This window comes from Pipistrellus kuhlii, unplaced genomic scaffold (genome assembly GCF_014108245.1).
Source record: "Pipistrellus kuhlii isolate mPipKuh1 unplaced genomic scaffold, mPipKuh1.p scaffold_m20_p_22, whole genome shotgun sequence".
NCBI classification, from domain to species: Eukaryota; Metazoa; Chordata; class Mammalia; order Chiroptera; family Vespertilionidae; genus Pipistrellus; species Pipistrellus kuhlii.
The window spans coordinates 3,808,615-3,831,159 of NW_023425521.1; the positions used below are offsets into that span (position 1 = coordinate 3,808,615).

The window sequence follows — 22,545 nt, forward strand, 5'->3', positions numbered from 1 at the left end:
GGCATCATGGGCTCAGGTGACTCACCTGAAAAATTCTTTCCCCATGACTTCTGAGAGCCAAGGAACAGCTCCCTTTGCCAAACAAGCTCTACGCCTCCTTCAGACCTCAACTTGCATGCCATGTCCTTCTGAGAGCAGAACCAGTCTCGGCTCCTTGCCTCACCCTGACGCACCTCACCTTTCCCAGCTAATTATTCAAATCAGAATTGGACCAGGAGGCTCCTAAAAACCCCAGCCACAATCCCACAAGCCCTCCTCCAGTCCCAAACCTCTGGAAGCCATTCTTTAACAGTTTCATTTCTCTTGGGTAGTAGAGATGGCAAGAACACCTTGGTTTTCTTGTAGCTTTACAATAACTTTGCATAGTTTTCTCATTTTATTCTCATCAAACCTATAGTGCTATCCCATTATACAGAGAGGGCAATTGAGGTCTAGGTAGGTTAATGAAGAGTTTGGGCCAAATCAACCAAGTATACTAGTAAATAGTGATTCTAGTATCTTTTAAAATTTTTTTATTGATTTTAGAGAAAGAGAGGAAGGGGGGTGGGTGAGGGACTGGGGATGAAACTCATAATCTTGACATATCTGGACAATCTGAGTTTTGTGGGCCGGGCTGTGACTCTACTATTTATTTATTTATTTATTCATTCATTCATTCATTTATTTTGGTTAATCCTCATCCAGGAATATATATTTTTAAATATATTTTATTGATTTTCTACAGAGAGGAAGAGAGAGGGATAGAGAGTTAGAAACATCGATGAGAGAGAATCATCGATCAGCTGCCTTTTGCACACCCCCTACTGGGGATTTGCCCGCAATCAAGGTACATGCCTTTGACCGGAATCGAACCTGGGACCTTTCAGTCCTTAGGCCGACGCTCTATCCATTGAGCCAAACTAGTTTCGGCAGGAATATTTTTTTAAATTAATTTTTAGAGAGAGTGGGAAGGGGAGAAACAAAGAGAGAAACGTAGGTGTGAGGGACACATTGGTTGGTTGTCTCCCACATGCGTGCGTCAGGGCCAGGAACAAGCCTGCAACCCAGGCACACGCCCTTGATGGGAATCCAACCTGGGACCCTTCAGTGCCCAGGCTGATGCTCTATCCACTGAGCCAAACCGGCTGGGCTGTGACTCTATTATCTTGATGGCAGGTCCACTGAGGGAATTTTGCTTCTTGTTTTCTTGCATGCCATGCCTCAGGTCAATTTCATGAAAGTAGTGAGCAACAGGTGCCGGCAGCCATCACCCACTTCACTCCTAACCAGAGTCATAGAAAGCTGTCTCTGTACATAGGCAGCGGGGTTGAGGGCTGTCTCATCCATGGTCTTCTAGGTCAGTAGGAACCGCACGGTATTTGCCCCATTTTATAGGTTAGTAAACTGACTCTCCTTCACTAGCGGTTGGAATCAGGCAAACTCTCTCTGACTCCCACAACCTCGGGTAATGGGTATCAGCATGAGGTTGGCCCACCAGAATCCAAGCAGCAAGTGGCTGTGGAGGACGGAGACGGGGCTACCCAGCGATGCTCTAAGGGGGTCAACCCTCATTCAACCATCAGTCCGTGACACTCCTAACACTGTCAGAGCCCAGCGGGTGGAATCGTCATCCTCTGCCTCCGCCGGCTTTTCCTCATCGAGGCTGCTCTCGAAACTCATTCTGGGGGTGGTGGAGGGGCGGGAAGAAACCCCGCACAGTGGCTGGGATAAGCGATGCCCATGGAAAAAGCAGATTTGAAAACGGGTTTGATGTCTCGTTGCCGCAGTTGGTGATGAACCCAGTCCCAGGGACGAGAGAGACGGGCGGTGCCTCCCATTTCCCCCCAAACCCCGGATCTCAGCTCCGTGCGGATTCCGGCCGGCCGGCCGGGCCGGGCGGTGTAACCCGTCCAGCCTCGGAGGCTGCCGCCAGCCAGCCAGCCAGCCAGCGGTTACGGGAAGTGCGCAGGCGCACTGTTGGGGCCGGTACTTGGTTACTTAGGAAACAGCCAATCAGCGAGCCGGGCGTTGACCAATGGGAAGCGCGGATGAACCGACCCGGCAGATTTGAAAGCGCGGCGCGGGCGGGCCGTGGTTTTCTTGGGGGGGAAGAGGGGAGCCTGTGGGGCCCATTGTCCGGCGGCCCCGGCCTCCGGTTTGCGGCCGAGGGACCCGGCAGCGAGCGGCAACACCGGCGGCGGGGAACCGGCGAAGGGTAAGCCCCAGCCCGCCCTCTTTAGAGCCAGACACCGAGGCGCGGCGCGGAGACCCAGCCGGTCTGTGCGTCTCCAGGGAACAGGGCGGGGTCGGTGCAGGGAGCATGGCGCCTCCTTCGACATCTGCGCCGGAGATCGGGCTCGTCCTCCACACCCGTGTGCGGGACCTCGATGTGTCCGCACATCTGCACTGGGCCCGGCCCTCTGGGCATCCGCTCTCTCTGGGAAAGGCCCTCCTGCTCGGGTGTGAGAAAGAACCGGGTCTTCCTGGACCCTAGATCTGGAGGCCTGGGACCCCCTGCGCACCTGTGTGGAGTAGCTAACACCCTCCGCACTCATCTCTGCGGGAGGACTGAGTGCAGAGCTTTGCCCGTGGCCGTGACTTAGCTAATGAGTTCCTTAGTTCTAGAGGTAAAGTTGGAAGGAAGGAAGGAAAGTATGAAAGAGCATCCGTATGGTAGAAGACCGTGCTTTCTGCTACTGCTCCTAGGATGCCTTCCCTTAGCGATGACCCTTGAAGGTAGTGAAGTAACTTGGAAAAGATAAAGCCTGGTCTCTGCCACGGGAAACGGGGGCTTTTACCCAAGACAGTACTTTCCGCATCGTGGGAAAATGATGTTTGTCATGTTAATCCTGATAATAATGGCTAACGTTTGTTTGTTTTTAGCACTTACCATGAACTTAGTTAATTCTCACAACTGCGCCATTGGAGAGATGCTAATATTTACGTTTTACAGATTGGGAAACACAGAGACGGTGAGCCTAGCTCAGAGGAGACAGTCTACAGTGTTTTTCTGAATGAGCTCCTCCTCCTCCGTGTTACACTGTTTTCTCCAGTCTTGTCCCAGTTCTACTTTCTCTGCCTCACCGCATCCCATGCTTCAGCTACCAATGTATCCAGTCCTTCTCTGCCTATTTCATTATTGAATTAAGGTATCTCAATTTGTTGGTCTTTATATTATCCAACCCAGCTCCATTTATACTTTTTTTCAAAAAGAGTATACAAGTGGCATATTTAAAGGTATTCATAAAAATTGCCTCTGGCTACAAAACAAGTCTAAACAATATCAGAGTTCAAGTCATATTTTCTTTCCACAAGCAATTAGTTAAAAAGACAAAGTAAAGAGAAATTAAACCCACATTTTAGATCTTTTTTTAAGAACCCACTTAACTCAGTAAAATGGGATATCATAATTGTAACTAAAAGATAATCAGTATGGAACCGTGAAAATACTATTTAGAAAACATGTGGGATACAGTTAAAGCAATGTTTCTAAGGTAATTTATAGTCTTAAGTGTTTACATTTCAACTTTTCTTAAAAGCTGAAAGTTAAAAAAAAAAAAGCTGTAAGTTAGTGAGGCACATACACAACTTTAATAAGATAGAACAATATAATGTGTAGGAGATAAAAAGGAGTTAAGAGCAGAAATTAATGAAGTAGAATTTTATTACATAATAGAGAGGTTTAACTTAGCCAAAATCTGCAACTTTAAACAGACTAATAAAAAAAGCCAAACGTCTAGCAATAAAGAAACAGAAAAATGTTCTTAAGCATGAAAATAAAGACATAACTTCAGTTACTGAGAAATTAAAAGAGAAAGAGAGAACAAGTTTAATGGAATTCCCTTTCTAACAATGCTTTTGGATGGTTTCCTGGGGGGGGGTGGGGGGGGACTTACCAAAATTGATTTAATAAGCTCTGAAAATGTTGAACAAACTTGGGGCCATTGAGGAAATTAAATTAGTTTAAAATGTACTAACACACCCATCAAAGACAACAGCCAGCCCATGTGGCTCGGTGGTTGAGTGTCCTATGAACCAGATCACAGTTCAGTTCCCGGTCAGAGTACATACCCAGGTTATGGGCTCCATCCCCAGTATGGGGTGTGCAAGAGGTAGCTGATTGGTGATGCTCTCTAATAATTGATATTTCTATCTCTTTCTCCCTCTCTCTTCCTCTCGGAAATCAATAACAACAAACCCCACCACCCTGGCCTGTTTTGCTCAGTGGTTAGAGCATTGCCTTTGCACTAAAGGGTTTTAGGTTTGATTCTGGTCAAGGGTTGTAGGTTCAATTCCCTGCCCCAGTCAGGGTACGTGTGGGAGGCAGCCAAATCATGTGTCTCTCTCACATCTCTCTTCTTTCTCTCTCCTCTTCTCCCTTCCCATGCTCTCTAAAAATCAATGAAAAAAAAAAATCCTTGGGTTAGAATTAACAGAAAACAAACAAAAAACCAACCTACCAAACTCAACCACAAATTTACAAGCAAGTAGAAGAAATTATTCTAATCTTACACAAACTACCCCCCCAAAAAAATAAAAACCAAGAAAACATTTCATCTATTTTGTGATACTAAAAATGAGACAAAGAAAATGATAAGCCAATCTCTTTTATAAATGTAGTTGTAAAAAAGTCTTAAATATTAACAATCAGAAGCCAGCAATGTATATTAAAAATACATTATGACCAAATTGGGTTTATCCCAGGAATATGAGAATGGTTTCACATTACAAAATCTATTAATACAATTTACGTAACTATAGATTAAAGGAGAAAACACATTTTATTAGGCACAGAAATAGAATTCAATAAAATCCAACACCCATTCATGATTTTCTTTTTAATTTGATAAGCTAGAAATAGAGGTAAATTTTCTTAAACCAACAAGTGGAACAATAGGAGCATTCCTTATAAAATCAGCAAAGAGACAAGATTGTTCACTCTTGTTGCCTCTATTCACTAGTGTAGCAGAGATCCTAGCCATAACTATAAGACAAGAGAAATAAATAAAAATAAAATTAGGAACAAGCAAAATAAAATCAGTTATGCCTTATGATTGCTTATTACACACACACACACATATACACACACACATACACACACACATACACAGACGAACATAGCTCTTCTCTTCACAGCCCGCCATAGAAAGAACCAGTGGTCTTTGGACGTTGCCCTGTAGGTGCCAGGGTGAGGGGAGGCAGAGGCCACAAAAGCACAGCTCCAGGGCAGAATGGTCTGGTACAGAGTATCGATTGCCTCTGCTGCCAGTCTGAACAAGGTCAGGTTCTGACCTTGCTATTTATCATCCCTGTGACAGATTCCTACATTTCCTTTGTAGAGTTGGGGTGTAACTACGGAAAGCGAGTGTTGTGAAAGTTAAATGACAGCCTTTGTAAGGCATTTAGCATAGGGCCCGATACATAGTAAGCCCTCAGTAAGTGTTAGCGATAACAGTAATTACTTTTAGACTTTTGGATTCAGATTGTGTCCTCCTCTGACCTTTAATCGCCCAGAGGGTAGGTGTTACACAGCCTTCACTGCAGGCGGGGTCTGGTGCCTAGGCATCTGGGGTGCACAGACGTATCAGAAGGGGGTTCTTCTCTTTTGGAGCTTAGGACAAGAATCCCAAGTGTGTGCGAGTTGTGAAGGAGCAATGAAGGGGGGTTACAGCATTTTGGGTAGTGGGGTAGTTTTTATTTTTTTAGTGGGGGAGCGGGGGTGTGTGTGTAAGATTATACAGCAATCCCTATAAAAACACAACATCCAAGGACTAGACACCGCCTGCCTTCCCAGCTCTCAGTGTCTGCAGGCGGATCCCCTCAGTCCTCCAGGGGCTTCTGAGGAGTTGGATTTGTCCCTTTGAGCGGAAGCGGGGAAGGGAGGGGGCGGCCGAGGAAGCTATCCTGACAACAACTGAATCTTGGCTTCCCGTTCCCAGCTCGGCAGTGAACTAGCCTCTGGGTTTTAATGAGCTGCCCTGGGTTAGAGCAGGACGTGACTGTGGCTGGCTCAGAACCCTGAAGATCTTATTAAAGAATCATCTCCCTCGTACTTTGGGCTGAAATGCTCTTTCCAACTGAGGATCAAAGCAAACTTGACAAACGTTCTCTCATTAATCTCCCCATCCCCCTGGGGCGGGAGCAGATCTGTGGCTGTTCTCTCTGGCTCTCCGAGCGGGGGAGCAGGGATGTGCTGTGGCTGGTGGATAGACCTCCCTCCGGTCGGATGCAGAGCACAGGATCGGGGACCCAGGTGTCCTCGCTGCCGCCATGCCCAGTGTCACCCCGACCCCCGGCCCGTGCCCCCAGCGCTGTCTCAGAAAGAAGGAAAACATCTCATTAGGCAAACAGCCTGCCTCACTGGCCCTCAGGAAGCGGAGAGGAGAGAACTGTAAAGGTTACACGCACTCGGCTGCCAGTGCCCTTTTTAATTTCCTGCTTAGAATGTTAGGCTGCTCTGTCGCTCCTGCTCAGCTGAAACCCTCCCTGTGGGGAGCTGGGACTGCCATTAAGGCAGCCAATGCAGACCCAGACTTCGGGGCCAAGCACCCGCTGCCTGCTCTTCCCTGGGTGAAGGGTGATTATGGGGATGGAGAGGCAAGGACGGGAGATGGGCATTCTCTCTGAGTGTTGAAAATTAGGGGCAGTCCATGGAGCTGCGAGTGTTTGCATAATACATTATGCTAGTTACAGAAAAGAGACTGTAATTATTACTAAACATAAGGGACTATTACAGCAATGTGATCAGGAGAGCATAATATATAGTAGCATTCATTACAAGGCTGTTTGCAGACTCTGCCGTCAAGGCTTCCTTACTAGATTGGGATCTTGGGCAAGTTGCTTAACCCCCTCAGTCTCAATTTGCTCCTGGAAAAATGAGTGTAAGGATAGTATCGGGGACGGGGGGAGGGGAGCGAAAAGAAATAGTATCCGTTTTGTGGGATTGATATGGAGATGAAAGGAGATTCTACCCCTAAGTTGCTTAAACAGTCCCTCATCTGGTGGGTAGGCGGTTGCAGTCCAATCGCTGGAACAAGAAAAAAATTATACACATGTATAATAATAAAAAGATTATTATTGACCAGGCCGGTGTGGGTCAGTGGTTGAACGTTGACCCATAAACCCAGGAGGTCACAGTTCAATTCCTGGTCAGGGCACTTGTAGGGGTTCCAGGCTCAATCCCTAGTAGGGGCTGTGCAGAAGGCAGCCAATCAATGATTCTCATTGGTGTTCCTATCTCCTCCCTTCATATATGTATATGAAAATATATATATACAAAATAAGATATCAGCTAATTATATATATATAAAATATTAGCTGATATCTTATTTTGTATAGGGAGAAATTAAGAAGATTGGAGGGGGCCCTGACCGGTTTTGCTCAGTGGATAGAGTGACAGCCTTTGGACTCAAGGGTCCCAGGTTCGATTCTGGTCAAGGGCATGTACCTTGGTTGCAGGCACATCCCCAGTGGGGAGGGTACAGGAGGCAGCTGATCGATGTTTCTCTCTCATTGATGTTTCTAACTCTCTATCCCTCTCCCTTCCTCTGTATATATCATATATATATATTTTATATAGTGTGCAAATAATGACAGTGATTTTCTGTTTTTAGCTCTTCTATATTTAGTTCCCCACCCTTTGAGGGGGACAGGAGTTTCAAATCAGCTCAATTCTGCCTCATCTTCCCCCCCCCCCCCCCCGCCACACACACACACACACACACACACACACACACACACGAGTTCTTTGCTGTAGTATTGGGTAGAAATTCCAGATTTCTTTCCTGAATGACCTTGGTCCTGTCAGTGGGACCTGGAAAAGCACTCGCTTGTTCCTATTCCCCAGTATGTTACTCCTGTTAACATACCCCTAGAGTTGGGTTGAACTTTTCCAGGAAATCTGTGACTCCTGCATTGCAAAAATTCCATCCCTACCCTTGGTAGGCTGGCTTGAAGGAGAAATGAGAAAAACAAGGAGAGAGATTCGAGGGGAAGGCGAGAGGGAATAAGCAAATAAGTGTTTGGAATTATTGCCAGGTCAACATTAGGAAATCTGTTCACGCCACCCTCTACATTAACAAATTGAAGGAGAAACACTGTGATCGTCTCAGCTAGTGCCAAAAAAGCATCTGACAAAACTTAACACCCATTCCTCATGGACAGTGAAGGGTGGGGAACTAAATTTAGAAGAGCTAAAAATAGAAAATCACTGTCATTATTTGCAAACTATACCATCATTTAATTGAAAAACCTAAGAGAATCAATGACAGTCTATTAGAACTAATAAGGGAGTTCAGTACTGTGGCCAGATACAAGATCTGCATACTGAAATTGGTTGCTTTCCTATGTTCTGGCAAAACGAATTAGAAAATGCAATTTTTAAAAGAGCCTATTCACAATATAATAAAGACTATACAATAACTGGTAATAAGCCTGTCAAGAAATACACAAAACTCAAATGAAGAAAACTATAAAATTTTACTGAGGATTATAAAGTTGTGAATAATGAAAAGAGATACTATGTTCCTAGATGGGAAGACTTAATATTATGAAGATGCCAATTCTCTTCATATTAACCTATAAATTCAAAGTACTCCAATTAAAGTCTTAGCAGGATTTTTTGTAGAATTCTATAAGCTGATTCTAAAATTATATGGCAGACAAGATGCTTAAGAATAGCCAAGAAAAAGAACAATGAGGTGAGGTATTATAGAGCCACAGTAATTACAACAGTGAGTTACTGGGAAAGGAACAGACGCATCAGCAGAACAGGGTGGAGAGTCCACAAACAAGTTCACGTTCGTAGGAGAACTTAGTTATGTTAAATGTGGCACTTGAAATTGGTAGAGAAAGAATGCACTATTTAGCCCTGACAGGGTAGCTCAGTTGGTTAGAGAATTGTCATGATACACCAAAGTTGCGAGTTCAATTTCTGGTCAGGGCACATATAAGAATCAACCAATGAATGTATAAATTAGTGGAATGGCAGGTTGATGTCTCTCTTCTCTCTCTCTCTCTCTCTCTCTCTCTCTCTCTCTCTCTCTCTATATATATATATATATATATATATATATATATATATATATATATCTCTTCCCCTCTTCCTCTCCCTTCTCTCCCTGCTCTCTTAAAAAAAAATATATATATACAGTTTTTAATAAATGATCTTGAGACGATTGCTTACCATTTGGAAAGAAATCTAGAAACCACATACCCATTCACAAAGAAATAAATCCAACTTTATAAATACCTAAATTTTAAAAATAAAATGTATTAGATGGAAATATAATAGAAGTATTTATTACCATGGGGAAGTAATGTCTTGTTAAATATGATAAAAATCATAAAAGAAAATTTGACACATTAGATGATTTAAAAATGTAAAGCTTCAGCGTGGTCAGGGTAGGGTTTTTCTAAGAATGCATGGTTGGTTTGATACCAGGAATACTATCAAGCAATTTACTACCTCAACAAAATAAAGGAGAAGAGACAGATTAGGAGATGCTGAAAGAGCATTGGGTAAAATTTTAGACCTTTCTAATAACCACTCTAAGTAAAGTTAGAATAGAAAAAATTACTTCTATGATAATGGCTACATATCCAAAAATAATTTCTGAGTAGTGAAGCACCAAAGCCATTTCCTTTAAAATAAAAAACAAGACAGAGATGCTCATTGTCATCATTATTATTCAACATTGTTGTGGAAGTTTCTAAGGATTGCAGTAGACAGGAAATAAAATATTTGCTATAAATATAGAGAAAAAAGGTTAAAAAAATTTCCTTTCTGATGTATAATTGCATACCCTGAAAAACCCAATAAACCCTAATTTAAAAACACACACACAATTGGAATTAATAAGAGTTTGAGGGTGGTGGCTATAAGGCAGATGTATAAAAATCAATTCGTGTTTCCCCATACTAGCAATTGCCACCTGGAAACAGACATAGGGGGAAGCTGTTCCATTCATAAGAGTGATTAAGTCCATAAAGTTCTCGGGAATTACATTAAAAGGGCAATTACAGAGCTATCTGAAGAGAAAGAAAACTATAAAATCTTATTGAGGGACATAAAAAAATATCTGAACAAATAGAAAGGCAAGAGCCATGTTTTTGCGTGAAAAGGTTTAATATAAAATGAATATGTAAATGTAGTACCATTCTGTTTTTAATTCCAATAAGGTGTTTTGTTGTTGTGGGGGGAGGAATGGGATGTGTTCTGGGTTGGGGATGGAATGGATAACATTTTCTATAGTCAAATAGAACAATAAGTGTCTGACTATAGCCAAGAACATCACGAAAAAGAAAGGCTAGTGGAGGGGGAGGGCGGTCTTGCCTTACTAGGCGAAAAGCATACTGTAAAAGCATGGGATGGGAACGGCGTGGTGCTAGCACAGGAACAGACAGATTGTGGAACATCACAGAAAGCCCAGCCATGGGCCTCTGAAAAAAACACAGTCACCTGGATACACATGGCATTTCAAGTGGGAAAGAGCTATTTATTAATAATTGGTGCTGCCGAAACCGGTTTGGCTCAGTGGCTAGAGCGTCGGCCTGCGGACTGGTGTCCCAGGTTCAATTCCGGTCAAGGGCCTGCACCTTGGTTGTGGGCACATCCCCAGTAGGGAGTGTGCAGGAGGCAGCTGATCGATGTTTCTCTCTCGTCGATGTTTCTAACTCTATCTCTCTCCCTTCCTCTCTGTAAAAAAAAAAAAAAAAAAAAAAAATCAATAAAATATATTTTTAAAAATAATGATAATTGATGCTGGCACCAATATTCTTACTCTGCTGAGGTATAAAGCAGAGACCAGCTGTCAGGGTGGGGGCAGAAGGAGGCCTGGAACGCTAGACGCCTCCCTTCCTGGTCATCTCCTCTGGCGTCGGGTCGGTCCTCAGACCCACGGTGTCTCTGCCCAGGTGTTGCCATGGTGATGGCCGTGGAGGACAGCGCGGTGCAGGTTGTGGTTCGGGTTCGACCCCCGACCCCACGGGAGCTCGAGAGCCAGCGGAGGCCCGTGATCCAGGTGGTGGACGAGCGGGTGCTGGTGTTTGACCCCGAAGAGCCCGACGGGGGCCTCGTGGGCCTGAAGTGGGGCGGCGCCCACGAGGGCCCCAGGAAGAAGGGCAAGGACCTGACGTTCGTCTTTGACCGGGTCCTCGGCGAGGCGGCCGGCCAGCAGGACGTCTTCCAGCACACCACCCGCCGCCTGCTGGACAGCTTCCTGCAGGGCTTCAACTGCTCCGGTGAGCGGCCGGCGGCGCTGCCCTCCCCCTGCGTCCTCTCCGGGGTCTGTGCCTCTGCCGGCGTCCCCTGCCCCTCAGCCGGGCATTCTCCGTGGCTCCCCCTTCATCCTTCTCCTGTGTGCGAGGTCCTCCTGGGCCTGGGATACATAGCAGATCAGACAGACATGGTTCTGTGTGTGTGTGTGTGTGTGAGTGTGTAGACACTAATCCAAATCACACTCACAGTGTGCGGTTATAAACTGAGGTGAGTGATGGAGGGAACCAGCCCTGGGCCTTCAGCAGAGGAGAGGGTCCCTGTGGCAGGGAGGAGCACCCCCCCCATGCAGACCCCTTTGCCCTGGACTTGGCAGACCTGTAGGGAAGCCGGGGCGTAGAAGGGGGACCCCAAGCTGCAGTGCAAACATGGGGCGGGAGGTGAGTGATTGGGAGCAGGTGGAAGGCAAAGGAAGGGGCTTGGGGAGGGTAAGGGAGGGTGAGCTGGTGGAATGCACAGCGGGAGCCACTAGAGAAGGCGGGTCTGGCCCTGCCACCACCCTACTCCCCTCCCTGTGCCCTGCAGTGTTCGCCTACGGGGCCACGGGGGCCGGGAAGACGCACACCATGCTGGGCAGAGAGGGGGACCCCGGCATCATGTACCTGACCACCATGGAGCTGTACCGGCGGCTGGAGGCCCGCCAGGAGGAGAAGCGATTCGAGGTGCTCATCAGCTACCAGGAGGTAGGCTGTCCCCTCCCCGGTCCGGGCGGCCCCTCCCTCCTCTCACACCACCTCATGGGGGAGAGGCGGGGGGGGGGGAGGGCAGGGTGGTAGGAAGGGGGCAGGTGGGGGCCCAGAGAGAGCCCAGAGGAAAGACACAGAAACAGCTCAGACAGAAACTGCGTGTGAACTAAACCTGCTGTCACTGAACGCCATCCCAGCTCGCAAAACGCTGCTCCCCTCTGGTGTGCGGTCCTGCTTCCCCTGCCCAGAAGCTCAGCCCTCCGGAGGGCCCTGCCCCCAGGTCTCTCCCTGCTCCCTCTCCCCTCAGGTGTACAACGAGCAGATCCACGACCTCCTGGAGCCCAAGGGGCCCCTGGCCATCCGAGAAGATCCCGACAAGGGGGTGGTGGTCCAGGGACTTTCCTTCCACCAGGTGAGGCCGTGGGAGTCCCGTGGGTCCTGCAGAGTTCCCTTGCCGGGCGGCTTGGGGGTGCCCCGTACCCCCTGGCGGTGCTGGTGACTGGGGCTCTGAACACCAGCCCGCCTGCTGGGGGAAGCCACAGCTCCCTTCCCGGCCTTCTCCTCTGCAGCCAACCTCAGCCGAGCAGCTGCTGGAGATGCTGACCCGGGGGAACCGCAACCGCACCCAGCACCCCACCGACGCCAACGCCACCTCCTCCCGCTCCCACGCCATCTTCCAGGTGAGAGGGGCCGTGGGTCGGAGCCCGAAGGCGGGGCTCCTGATGCCCAGCTACCCCCCCTCACCCCTGCCCTCCGCCCCCAGATCTTCGTGAAGCAGCAGGACCGGGTCCCAGGGCTGACCCAGGCCCTCCAGGTGGCCAAGATGAGCCTGATCGACCTGGCCGGCTCGGAGCGGGCGTCCAGCACCCACGCCAAGGGGGAGCGGCTGCGGGAGGGCGCCAACATCAACCGCTCCCTGCTGGCCCTCATCAACGTCCTCAACGCCCTGGCCGACGCCAAGGTAAGGCTGCCCAGGCCCAGGGCTCCCCACAGCGCAGCCACCGGGGGCCCAAAGCCAAGGCTTCCTCCCCTCGGCCCCGGGGCCAGAGGCGGCCAGGGCCCAGCCTGGCTCTGCCCGGCCCGGCCGCCTCACCCCGGCCCGCTCGCTGCCCCCCCAGGGCCGCAAGACCCACGTGCCCTACCGGGACAGCAAGCTGACCCGGCTGCTCAAGGACTCCATCGGGGGCAACTGCCGCACCGTGATGATCGCCGCCATCAGCCCCTCCGGCCTGACGTACGAGGACACGTACAACACCCTCAAGTACGCCGACCGGGCCAAGGAGATCAAACTGTCGGTGCGTGCAGCCTGAGCTGGGGGCCGTCTCCGGGGCGCGGAACGAGGGGTTCCCACCGGGCTGAGGGGAGACATCCCCGAGCCTCTGTCCTCAGGGAAACTGGCAGAAGTGGCCCCGTCCCTGTCCTCGGGAAGACCTCGCGTGGGCGAGAGGCAGGATGGTCTCCACGACCTGAAAAAAAGAGTAAAGTACGGCACTGGACGGACGACTGAGGCAGAATGGTCTCTAGAGGGAGGCAACAGGAGGGCGAGGCTGAGTTGCTTTTAGCAGCAAAACAATATGAACACCCAACACGTGACACAGATAAGGGCAGAGCGGCTCTGGTTTCCCCTGCCTCTCGCTCGCCCCGGGCTGCCTGCTGAGCGCAGTCAGGGGTCTTGGGTTCAAGGGCAGCCTCTGCCCCCGGCTGAGGTCTCAGGAGAGCCACTGACCTCCCCAAGCCCGTTTCCCCCGTTGTGAGTGTGAGTCACGGGGATGTGGGTGAGGTGCCTGGCACGGTGCCCGGCCCTTAGCAGGGGCAGCTCACAGCTACTGCGAATGAACAAACAGATCTCTCCCCCGTGTCCCCGTCCCAGCTGAAGAGCAACGTGGTCAGCCTGGACTGTCACATCAGCCAGTACGCCACTGTCTGCCAGCAGCTCCAGGCCGAGGTGAGGAGCCCCCGGGGGGCATGGCTGGGAGGCGGGGCCCCTTGGCGCGGGGGAGGGGGTGGGTGGAGGGGGGGAGGAGAAGAACGGGTGCTGCCAAGACTCGGTGCCAGGGGGAGGGGGCAGCCCCTGCCTCCTCTGCTCACTTGGGACCCTGAGGAGCTGACGGTTTGGGTTCCAGGTAGCCAGTCTGAGGGAGAAGCTTCGAATGTACGAGGCGGGAGCCCAGGCCCCACAACAGGACCTCCCGCGGCCCCCCACATCGGGCCCTCCACAGCCTCCGTGAGTTCTGCCCCCGCACCTGCCTCAGCCTCCAGTTGGGCAGGGAAAGGCCCCCTTCCCCAGCTTCTGGGCGGCGAGGGCTCCTTGCTTCCGTTCTGACACTGGAGCTAGGGGTTCCCACCCGGTGCCCAGCACACTGACCGGCACCCACAATGCTCGGTGTCAAATGATTAAATGGTACCCCCGCCTGTACAGGCAGCATCTGCTATTCAAAAGGAGGTGCAGTTAAGAGATTGATGTCCTTGTTTCCTAAACCAAAAATTTCTGGCTCCTCCTGCCCCCCTCAGCTACTGCTCACTGGTTACCCAAGCATCCATCCTTCCGGGCTCTGTACCACCTGCCCCCTCCCTGCTTCCCCCACCTGCCCCTAACCTCTCTTTTCCCCCTTAGCCTTTGCAGCTCCTCCCCACCGTCTCCTCTTCCCAGCCAGCCCTGCACCCCGAAGCTCCACCCAGGGTCTGCTGTCCTTCAGGAGGAAAGCCTGGGGGCAGGGGCCCAGGGGGAGAGGGTCAGGGAAGGCGACTCTTCGGACCAGGAGCAGCCCTCGGAGGACAAAGACAGAGGCCCAGCCAAGGAGGTAGGACTTCGAGCTGGTGGGCTATTCGAGGAAATCCCTTTCCGACTCAGGGAGTCCCCTCGGGCCCAGGTTCTCTACCTGGAGGTCGCATGTTAGTCTTTGGAGGCTGTCGGGTCCTGTGTGTCTGGAAGAGAGGAGGCTGTGCTACATCAGGAGGGCTGGCAGGGAGGATGGAGACTGGGAGGACGGAAAGCCAGGCGAGGACTGGACCTTCCAGGAGCTGCCATCCCCTCTCTCGGAGGGGGAGGCTTTTAGAAGCTGCGTACATAGGGAGGGAGGTCATCACGGACCCGCTGCCTGATGACTTCCTTCCTCTTCAGGTTCCCGTCCTGGTGTCAGCACAGAGCCCCCGCCAGTCACTGCTGGAGTCCCCGGGGCTGGCCCTGGAGGCCAAGCAAGTCGAGGACCACCTCTCGCCACAGGACCTGGAAAAGGGCTGTTCTAGGCAGTAGGTATCCCCTTACTCTTCTCTGGGGTCCAGGGAGGGAGAGATGGGTCCCAGCCTCCTGGGGTGGGAGTTGGTGCTAATGGACAAAAGCTCTGGTTCTGCTCTAGTTAAGAGTCAGATTTTTTTCAGCAATGTCCATTATCTGCATTTTTAAAAAATCTAATAAATTTTATTGGTTTCAGAGAGGAAGGGGGGGGGAGAGAGAGAGAGAGAAACATCAATGATGAGAGAGAATCATTGATCGGCTGCCTCCTGCATGCCCCACACTGGGGATTGAGCCTGCGACCCGGGCATGTGCCTTTGACCGGGAATCAAACCGTGACCTCCTGGTTCCTAGGTCGATGCTCGGCCACTGAGCCAAGCCAGCCGGCCATTATCTGCTTTTAACAACTTGATATCATCACCTATTCTATTTATTTATCCTCTCTCTGTTTACGCCTCCACATCGCTGGCAGACCAACAAAGGGGAAGCAAAACACCGAATTCCATCGGGATAGCTGGCCAGCACCGAGTTAGGGCAGGACCCTGGGTTCGTGCTTTGCCTTCCAGTCTGAGGAGGGGCAGCCTTCCTGAGCCCGGCGTTTGCCGTGCCTCCGCACCCACAGGCTGCCATCGCCGTTTCTTCTCAGAAGTAAATACCAACCACCCCCCAACGCCAGAGCGATTGATTTCAGACCGTTATTTCTGTGCTTAATAGAGAGGTGCTGCTAATATTTTCTCCCTGGGCCCCCCGGAACATAAATCCCCTGCCACTTAGCTCTGCTGCCGCCAACCCCACCCTGCCCTCCCCAGCACGCTTCATGCTAGGCGGTGTATTTAAAGCTCAGACAGAAGGGCCTGTTTAATCTTATTTCTTGTTGGGGAGTGTCTGTTTCCAACTCAGCAAAAAAAAATGCCGCAGCCTGAATAATCAGCGGCTTATTATCTGCTCCTGCTGCCGACTCCCTGGGGCCCAGCAGTGGCAGGGACGCATGGGCGCGACGTCCCCTCGAGCCCAGGGAACAGCCGCAGGCTCCCACTTACAGCTCGGGGTCTCTCTGCCAGGCTCCTCATTGCGAGGAGCCCGGACACCTGGGTTCTCGCTTCTGGCCTTGTTGCTTCAGTCGTGTGGCTGTGATCTAGAGATCGTAGCCCTCATTATCCTCCCCTACGCCTTTGAGCTGAAGTGCAAATAAAATGTGACAGGAGACCCCAAAGGTTAGGGCTTGCAGAACATTCTTGATCGCCTCCATACTTGAAAAAAAAACGTTAACCATCAGATCATCAAAAATAATTCCTCTCTGTCTTCAGACTTCAGGATCTGAGACCACCAGGGTACGGAGTCAATCTTAAGATGTTCCAGTTCAGTGGTTTTCAGAATTTTTTATTGCTGCCGAGTCCTTCAAGTGAAATCTCACGCTGACGTCTGACATGGGGAACGAACGGATAAGGCAGAGTTGCTCCATTTGAAATGTCCTCAGATGGGTTTCTTCCCATCTGATCGGAAAACCCCTGATACAGACCAAGCCTCCATTCGTCAGGTGGGGCCCCGAGGCGCTCGCCCGGGGCCACACAACCACGCGAGAGGGATGGGGCCAGACCTGCTCGTCTGACATCTGGCCAGTCTGTTCCTCCCAAACAGCCACTTCCCCGAACAGTCTAATCCGCTCCGGCGGATATGGGGTGGATTTCCGCTGTGTCCTTTTTAATTTATATCCTGCCTTCTTTCCAGAAGGCCTGGAGGCTGCTTTACAAAATGAGCCCGGCTTCCCTGAGCGCACACGGAGGGCGGAGGGGGCGGCTCAGGGGGGTCCGGGCAGGTAGAGGATGATGCTACCTGAGGACAAATTATTGGCCGTGAATAATCCCCACCGAGATAATTGTGTTTTCTCTCTTATCGGAGGTGTGCCTGACAGAAAGGAAATTTGCTTTATTAGAATCTAAATTTACAACATCAATAATCGCATTACGCTCATAATTTCCCTTAAGTAGCCCCTCAGTGCCTGTGAAGTGTGCATTGATTCACGCGTACTCTTCCAGCATCCCAGCCATGCAATAGAAAGCACAGGCTGAAGGCATTTTTAGGGGCCCTCTCAGCACCCAGATCACACAGCCTGTCTTATTTCATTTCCTCGTATCCTAATAAGGTAGATGGCATTATTTCTGCTTTACAGGAAACAATAGTTAGCTCACTTTATAGTGCTCACTTTTTTTCCCCCCAATATATATTTTATTGATTTTTTTTACAGAGAGGGATAGAGTTAGAAACATCGATGAGAGAGAAACATCGACCAGCTGCCTCCTGCACACCTCCCAATGGGGATGTGCCCACAACCAAGGTATGAGCCCTTGATCGGAATCGAACCTGGGACCTTTCAGTCCACGGGCCAACACTCTATCCACTGAGCCAAACCAGTTTTGGCTATAGTGCTCACTCTTGAGTACATATGCCAGGTTTGTGTTTTTATTATTGTTGTTTTTATTGATTTCAGGGAGGAGAGAGAGAGAAAGTGGGGGCGGGTATCAATGACAGGAGAGAATCATTGATTGGCAGCCTCTGCTTGTTCCACACTAGAAATCGAGCCCACAACCGGGAATGTGCCCTGACAGGGAATCAAACTGACTTCCTGGTTCCTAGGTCAATGCTCAACCACTGAGCCACACCAGCTGGGCATCAAGTATTCTTTAAACACTCTCCGTATAAAATAATTCATTTCATCTTCCCAACAATCTGATGAGGTGGGTTGTCTCCGTTTAAAAGAAGTGGAGACTGGGGGTAAGCAGTGGTCCCAGCTCAGCTGGTGGGAAGTGTGGAACAGGGGTTTGAGCTGCCAGGCTGGCAGTCTGACTTGAGCCTGGCTCTTCACCACTGCCTTTCATTGCCCTTCTGGTAAATGAGCTTACTCAAGATCACTGCACCTGCTGAGTCCCAGGCCACATGGCACCCTTCCCCTACTTCTTAGGTCGCTGTCTGTCGGGAGGCAGGTTTCGGTGGGTGAAGCCTCTCACCATTATCTGTGACCGTCTCTGCCAGCCCTTCTTCAGCAGGGATGTGGCATCGCGGGAGCTGTGGCTGGGAGGGTGGAGCAGGCAGCCCACCTGAGCTCCTCCCCACACCTGGAGCAGTGGGGACCCTGGGAAAAAAGGACAGGCATCCCCTTCTCTGTTCCAGGTTGGTGCTGAAGGTGCTGAGCCTGGCCCGGCGACAGTACTCCCTGCTCCAGGCAGCCAACCTCCTGACCCCTGACATGATTGCAGAGTTCAAGACCCTGCAGCAGCTGGTGCGAGAGGAAGAACCCGGGCCTGGAGCCGAGGCCTCCAGGACTCCTGGCCCAGCCAGGGAGGCACCTCCGGCTCAGGAGCCGTGTTCAGAGTCAAGTGAGTCTCACCCCTGCTCTGCTTCTGCCTCTTGGTGCCATCTCCAAAGCCAGCTGGTGCTGAGGGGTAGCTGGGGTGTCAGGAGCTGGGAAAGGACCTCTGGGATCAGAGGGTGTGCAGAGAGGCCCCAGAGCCCTGGCAGAGCTGAGGAGTTAGGGTCTCCTGCATCTCTCCCACGTCTCTTCCCCAAATTCCAGAAACTTTACTTTTTCTGCGCAGTCCCTGATCTCTCAACACCCTCCTTCTCTCTACCCAGAGCTTCCAGGATACTCTGGCCCTGTGACTCGCACCATGGCAAGGCAGCTGAGTGGCCTCGTGCCCAGTGTGGGGGTGCCACCTGAGCCCGACGGCACCTCTGCCCAGGCATCTCTGCCATCCGTGGAGAAGAAGAGAAGGAAACTGAGCCGCTCAGAGCAGGACAGTCAGCAAGCCCCAAGGCTGGGGACCAAGCGCCAGCACCAGTCCTTCCTGCCTTGCCTGCGAAGGGGGTCCCTGCCCGAGACTCAGCCTTCCCTCGGACCCACCCCCCCCAAAAAGGGAAGGGGCTCCTCCCCCTGCCACTCCCCTCGCTTCTGTCCAGCCACGGTCGTCAAAAGCCGGGTGCCTCTGGGCCCTTCCGCCCTGCAGAACTGCTCCACCCCACTGGCCCTGCCCGCGCGGAACCTCAACATCACCTTCGACCTCTCCGAGGAGACCCCCTCCAAGCTGGGCTTCCATGAGCGCGCCGGCTGGGAGAACGTGCCCCCGCACAGGCTGGATCAGCCCTTCGTCCCCAGGTGAGTCTCCCCTCCCAGCAGGGGACAGGGTGCCGCCTGGAGGAGTGAAACTCGGCCCTGCTCTCGGAGCCTGGACGTTTGCTGCCTCTTCCCCTTTGGTCTGGCCAGGTCACTCCCCGGGCAGAGCACACAGTTTCGGGGAGCCATTGCTACTCTCAGGGGCCCGGCTTGGTCTGTTTATTTCAAGGCTCCAGCTCTGCTGGTTTGAGGCCCGCCATGAGGAGCTACAAAGGGGACCCCACCTGGGGAGGGTGAGCAGGGAGCAGGAATTCATGAGGGCAGTCCAGCCCTCTCTGTCCCTCTGCATCGCTGGGGTCCTTTGCCCCGATTGGCGTTCTGTGTGCCCCTGAGAAATACTTCTGTCTGCCGCCGCCGCCGCCCCCAGATTTTACCGTCTAGCCTGGCATGTGGAACCAGAAGGGGGATCCCCAGAAAACGTTATTCGGCGTTCTTCAGAGAAGATGAAGCTCTTACCCGCACCTTCCACCGCATGTCAGAGTGGGGGGACAGCAGCCAGCCCAGGACAGACCAAGGGCAAGAACAAGTGGCAGACGCCCGGCTGTGTGAGGCCGAGGGCGGCAGGCCGCCCCCCACACCCCCACTTCCCCCACAGCCCGAACCACTGCTCAGTAACAAGCTCCGGGCGGGCAGGTGGAGGGGTGGAATCGTTTGAACTCCAGCTCCCTGGACACACCAGAAACTGACACCTGGATGTCCTCGCAGAGCAGGCCTGTCACTCAGCTGTCAGCCTGGCCGAGGGGCGGGGAGAGGAATCGGCCGCTTTAGTAGGAAGAAGCCTCAGAGGTCGGCCTGTCCAGCCTCCCCGCCCCCCACGCCGGGGCCTCCTGCTTCCCCCTGACCTGCCTCCCTCCCCCTCTCCCTCCCGCAGTGGACCAGCGCCCCTGTTCACCACCAAGGGCCCCAAGCCAGCATCTTCCTTCCCCGAGGCCTCAGCCCGCAAGAAGAGGCGCGTGGTGAGGTGAGGTGGGGAGGGTGGGGGAGGGTTAGGGGGAGGGTTGGGGAGAGAAGCTTTCAACAGGGCGGTGGACACTTGGGCTGGACCCCTGAAAGCCAGGAGCGGGAGCGCCGAGAGCAGGGCCAGCGGCTGGGTCTGACTGAGTTCCCTTGGCCCTTGCTGCTACAGGTGAAGGGTAGCTACCTTCTTTGGCTCAAGGCCTCAGGCCCCCTCTTCATGAGAGAGGCGTGGAGTGCTCACTGGTTAATCCAGGGAATGGACTGCTCAGCCCCTCACCTCTGCTTCCCTCCCAAACCCCACAGAGCTCCCCGCCCCCACCCCTCTCACACCCTCACATCTGGCCTGGGGAGTACTTGTGGGTGCTCAAGGCTTGGTGTCCAGGCCCACCCCCATCCCCACCCATCCAGGGGCACAGTGTGACCTTCTACCTTCCCTTCCCGCCCTCAGCTCCGCCATCTCCCGCCGCAGCCGCATCGCCCGCCTCCCCAGCAGCACCCTGAAGAGGCTCGCAGAGTCCCTCACCGCCCCCGGTGACTAGCACTGGGGACAGGGATGGTCTCGGCCGCAGTGACAGATGAAAACAGGAAGTAGGAAGTGACAAGGTGGGCAGAGACCCGAGGACCTGGGAGTACTTCCGAGCATCGCAGGAATCCTGATGACAGATGGGAGGTGGATGGAAGAGAGCGGTGGGACCGAGCTTTACTTGTCTCCTTCCTCCCTGCCTCCCCCACCCACTGGCCCACCCACTGGCCTGCAGAGCCCCCTCCCGTCCCCACAGCCTGGCAGCCCTCGGAGCCAGAGGGAACTGACGAGGGTTAGGGGCGCGCTGTCAGCCGGGAGACGTGTTGCCAAGGCGTCCTGACCATTGGCCCCTCCTGGGTCCTGGAGCAGCCGGCACCTGCCTGCCTTCCTCAGCTTGGAGCAATTAACGCCAGCACCCTCTTCCTCACTAGCTCTCCTCTCCATCATTCATCCTGCTACTCGTGCTCTTATTAATCTCTTGTTACATTCAGCTTCTCAGCATGTATATATTCAGTTGTGAGTGTTAATGTGTTGCTATTTTAAAGGTGCTACCATCATCGTCCCCCCACCCCTTCCCCGCAGGCCGGTGGCTGGAGGGCTTTGCTCCCTGTCCCCCAGTCTAACAGGGCTCTGTCTAATGATGGAGGAGGGATGAGGAGGAGGAGGGGGCCAGGTGGGGAGCCCCAGTTTGGTTCTTCCTGGTTTTGAAGAAGGGACATTTTCAGCCCCATCCCCCCAGCCTGGAGCAAAAGCCACAGTCCTGGTGACAATGCAGGAGATTGGTGGTGCCTTGATTTCCCAATGAAGACAGCATCGTTGTTTTTATCCTTATTTGAACAGGCTACACACTCGGTGTAAACAGCAGTGTGAAGAAGAAAGGGAGCCCTGGCCCAGTGGCTCAGGTGGTTGGGGTGTCGTCCTGTACACCAAAGGTGGCGGGTTTGATTCCCGGGGAGGGCACATAGCTAGATTGTGGGTTTGATCCCCAGTTGGGGCATGTATGAGAGGCAGACAATCGTTTCACTCTTCCTTTCTCTCTAAAAATGAATTTTTACAAAAAGAAGAAAGGGGCGGGGGGAGGTAGAAGCAGCCAAGGAGAGGTCAATGGGGGGGAAAAGAGACTCATGTAATATTTTTAACAAAAAATAATTTAAATAAAAAAAAAAATTCAGCCTTAATACTAGCATCTATAAAAGTTGTGAATACGTATCCTCTGATCCATTATTTCTGCATATACACATGTATACATAGATCTATTTTTGTTACAATGATTAATAAACCATCTCTATCTTGGAGGTACGTTTCTCTCTGTACTCGGGTAGAACGGCAACACGCCTTCCCTTTCTCACCTTCGCACTCTCAGACCTCACGAATCTGAATTTAGAAAACTTTCCCCTCTGCCTCCTGCAGCCTCAGGTCTGCTCCTGAGAGGGTGAAGACAGTTACACCAGACAGGCCAGTCTGCTCTATAGGGTGGGTGAGGGTCACCAGGACGGTCAGGGAGAGCATCTTAGTGGTCCCCAGGTCTCTAAGCTAAGGTGAGGCTCCAAGCCAAGTCCCAACAGGCCTGAACCCAGGGCAGCCTCCCTCCCACTGTCTCCCAAACGCCCCACTCCATCCCCGCGGGCGCTTTCCTCTTGACTCACTTGTGACAGTTCACCAGTTCCCTCTGTCTCTCGGGGAAGACATGGCTGTCTGAATGAACTCAGTGTAAACAGCGTTACA

The 22,545-nt window shown here is 51.9% G+C and overlaps 1 protein-coding gene across 3 annotated transcripts; it reads left to right on the plus strand.

Annotated features, from left to right (window-relative positions):
* The first annotated feature begins 1,950 nt into the window (after positions 1-1,950).
* On the plus strand, positions 1,951-21,644 carry KIF18B (kinesin family member 18B). Of its 3 annotated transcripts, XM_045586188.1 has the most exons (16): positions 1,951-2,194; positions 2,933-3,128; positions 10,894-11,220; positions 11,780-11,937; positions 12,248-12,352; positions 12,510-12,620; positions 12,704-12,901; positions 13,059-13,235; positions 13,811-13,885; positions 14,064-14,164; positions 14,555-14,741; positions 15,062-15,189; positions 18,341-18,546; positions 18,803-19,322; positions 20,212-20,301; positions 20,746-21,644. In XM_045586188.1, exons 3-16 carry the CDS (start codon positions 10,902-10,904, stop codon positions 20,834-20,836), a joined length of 2,466 nt encoding a protein of 821 aa, XP_045442144.1. In that variant the 5' UTR covers positions 1,951-2,194; positions 2,933-3,128; positions 10,894-10,901; the 3' UTR covers positions 20,837-21,644. The 3 variants fall into 3 exon arrangements, with proteins under 3 accessions (XP_045442144.1, XP_036307189.1, XP_045442145.1); XM_036451296.2 differs by lacking the exon at positions 2,933-3,128 and having other exon boundaries at positions 1,953-2,194; XM_045586189.1 differs by lacking the exons at positions 2,933-3,128; positions 10,894-11,220 and having other exon boundaries at positions 1,953-2,194.
* The last annotated feature ends 901 nt before the right edge of the window (positions 21,645-22,545 follow it).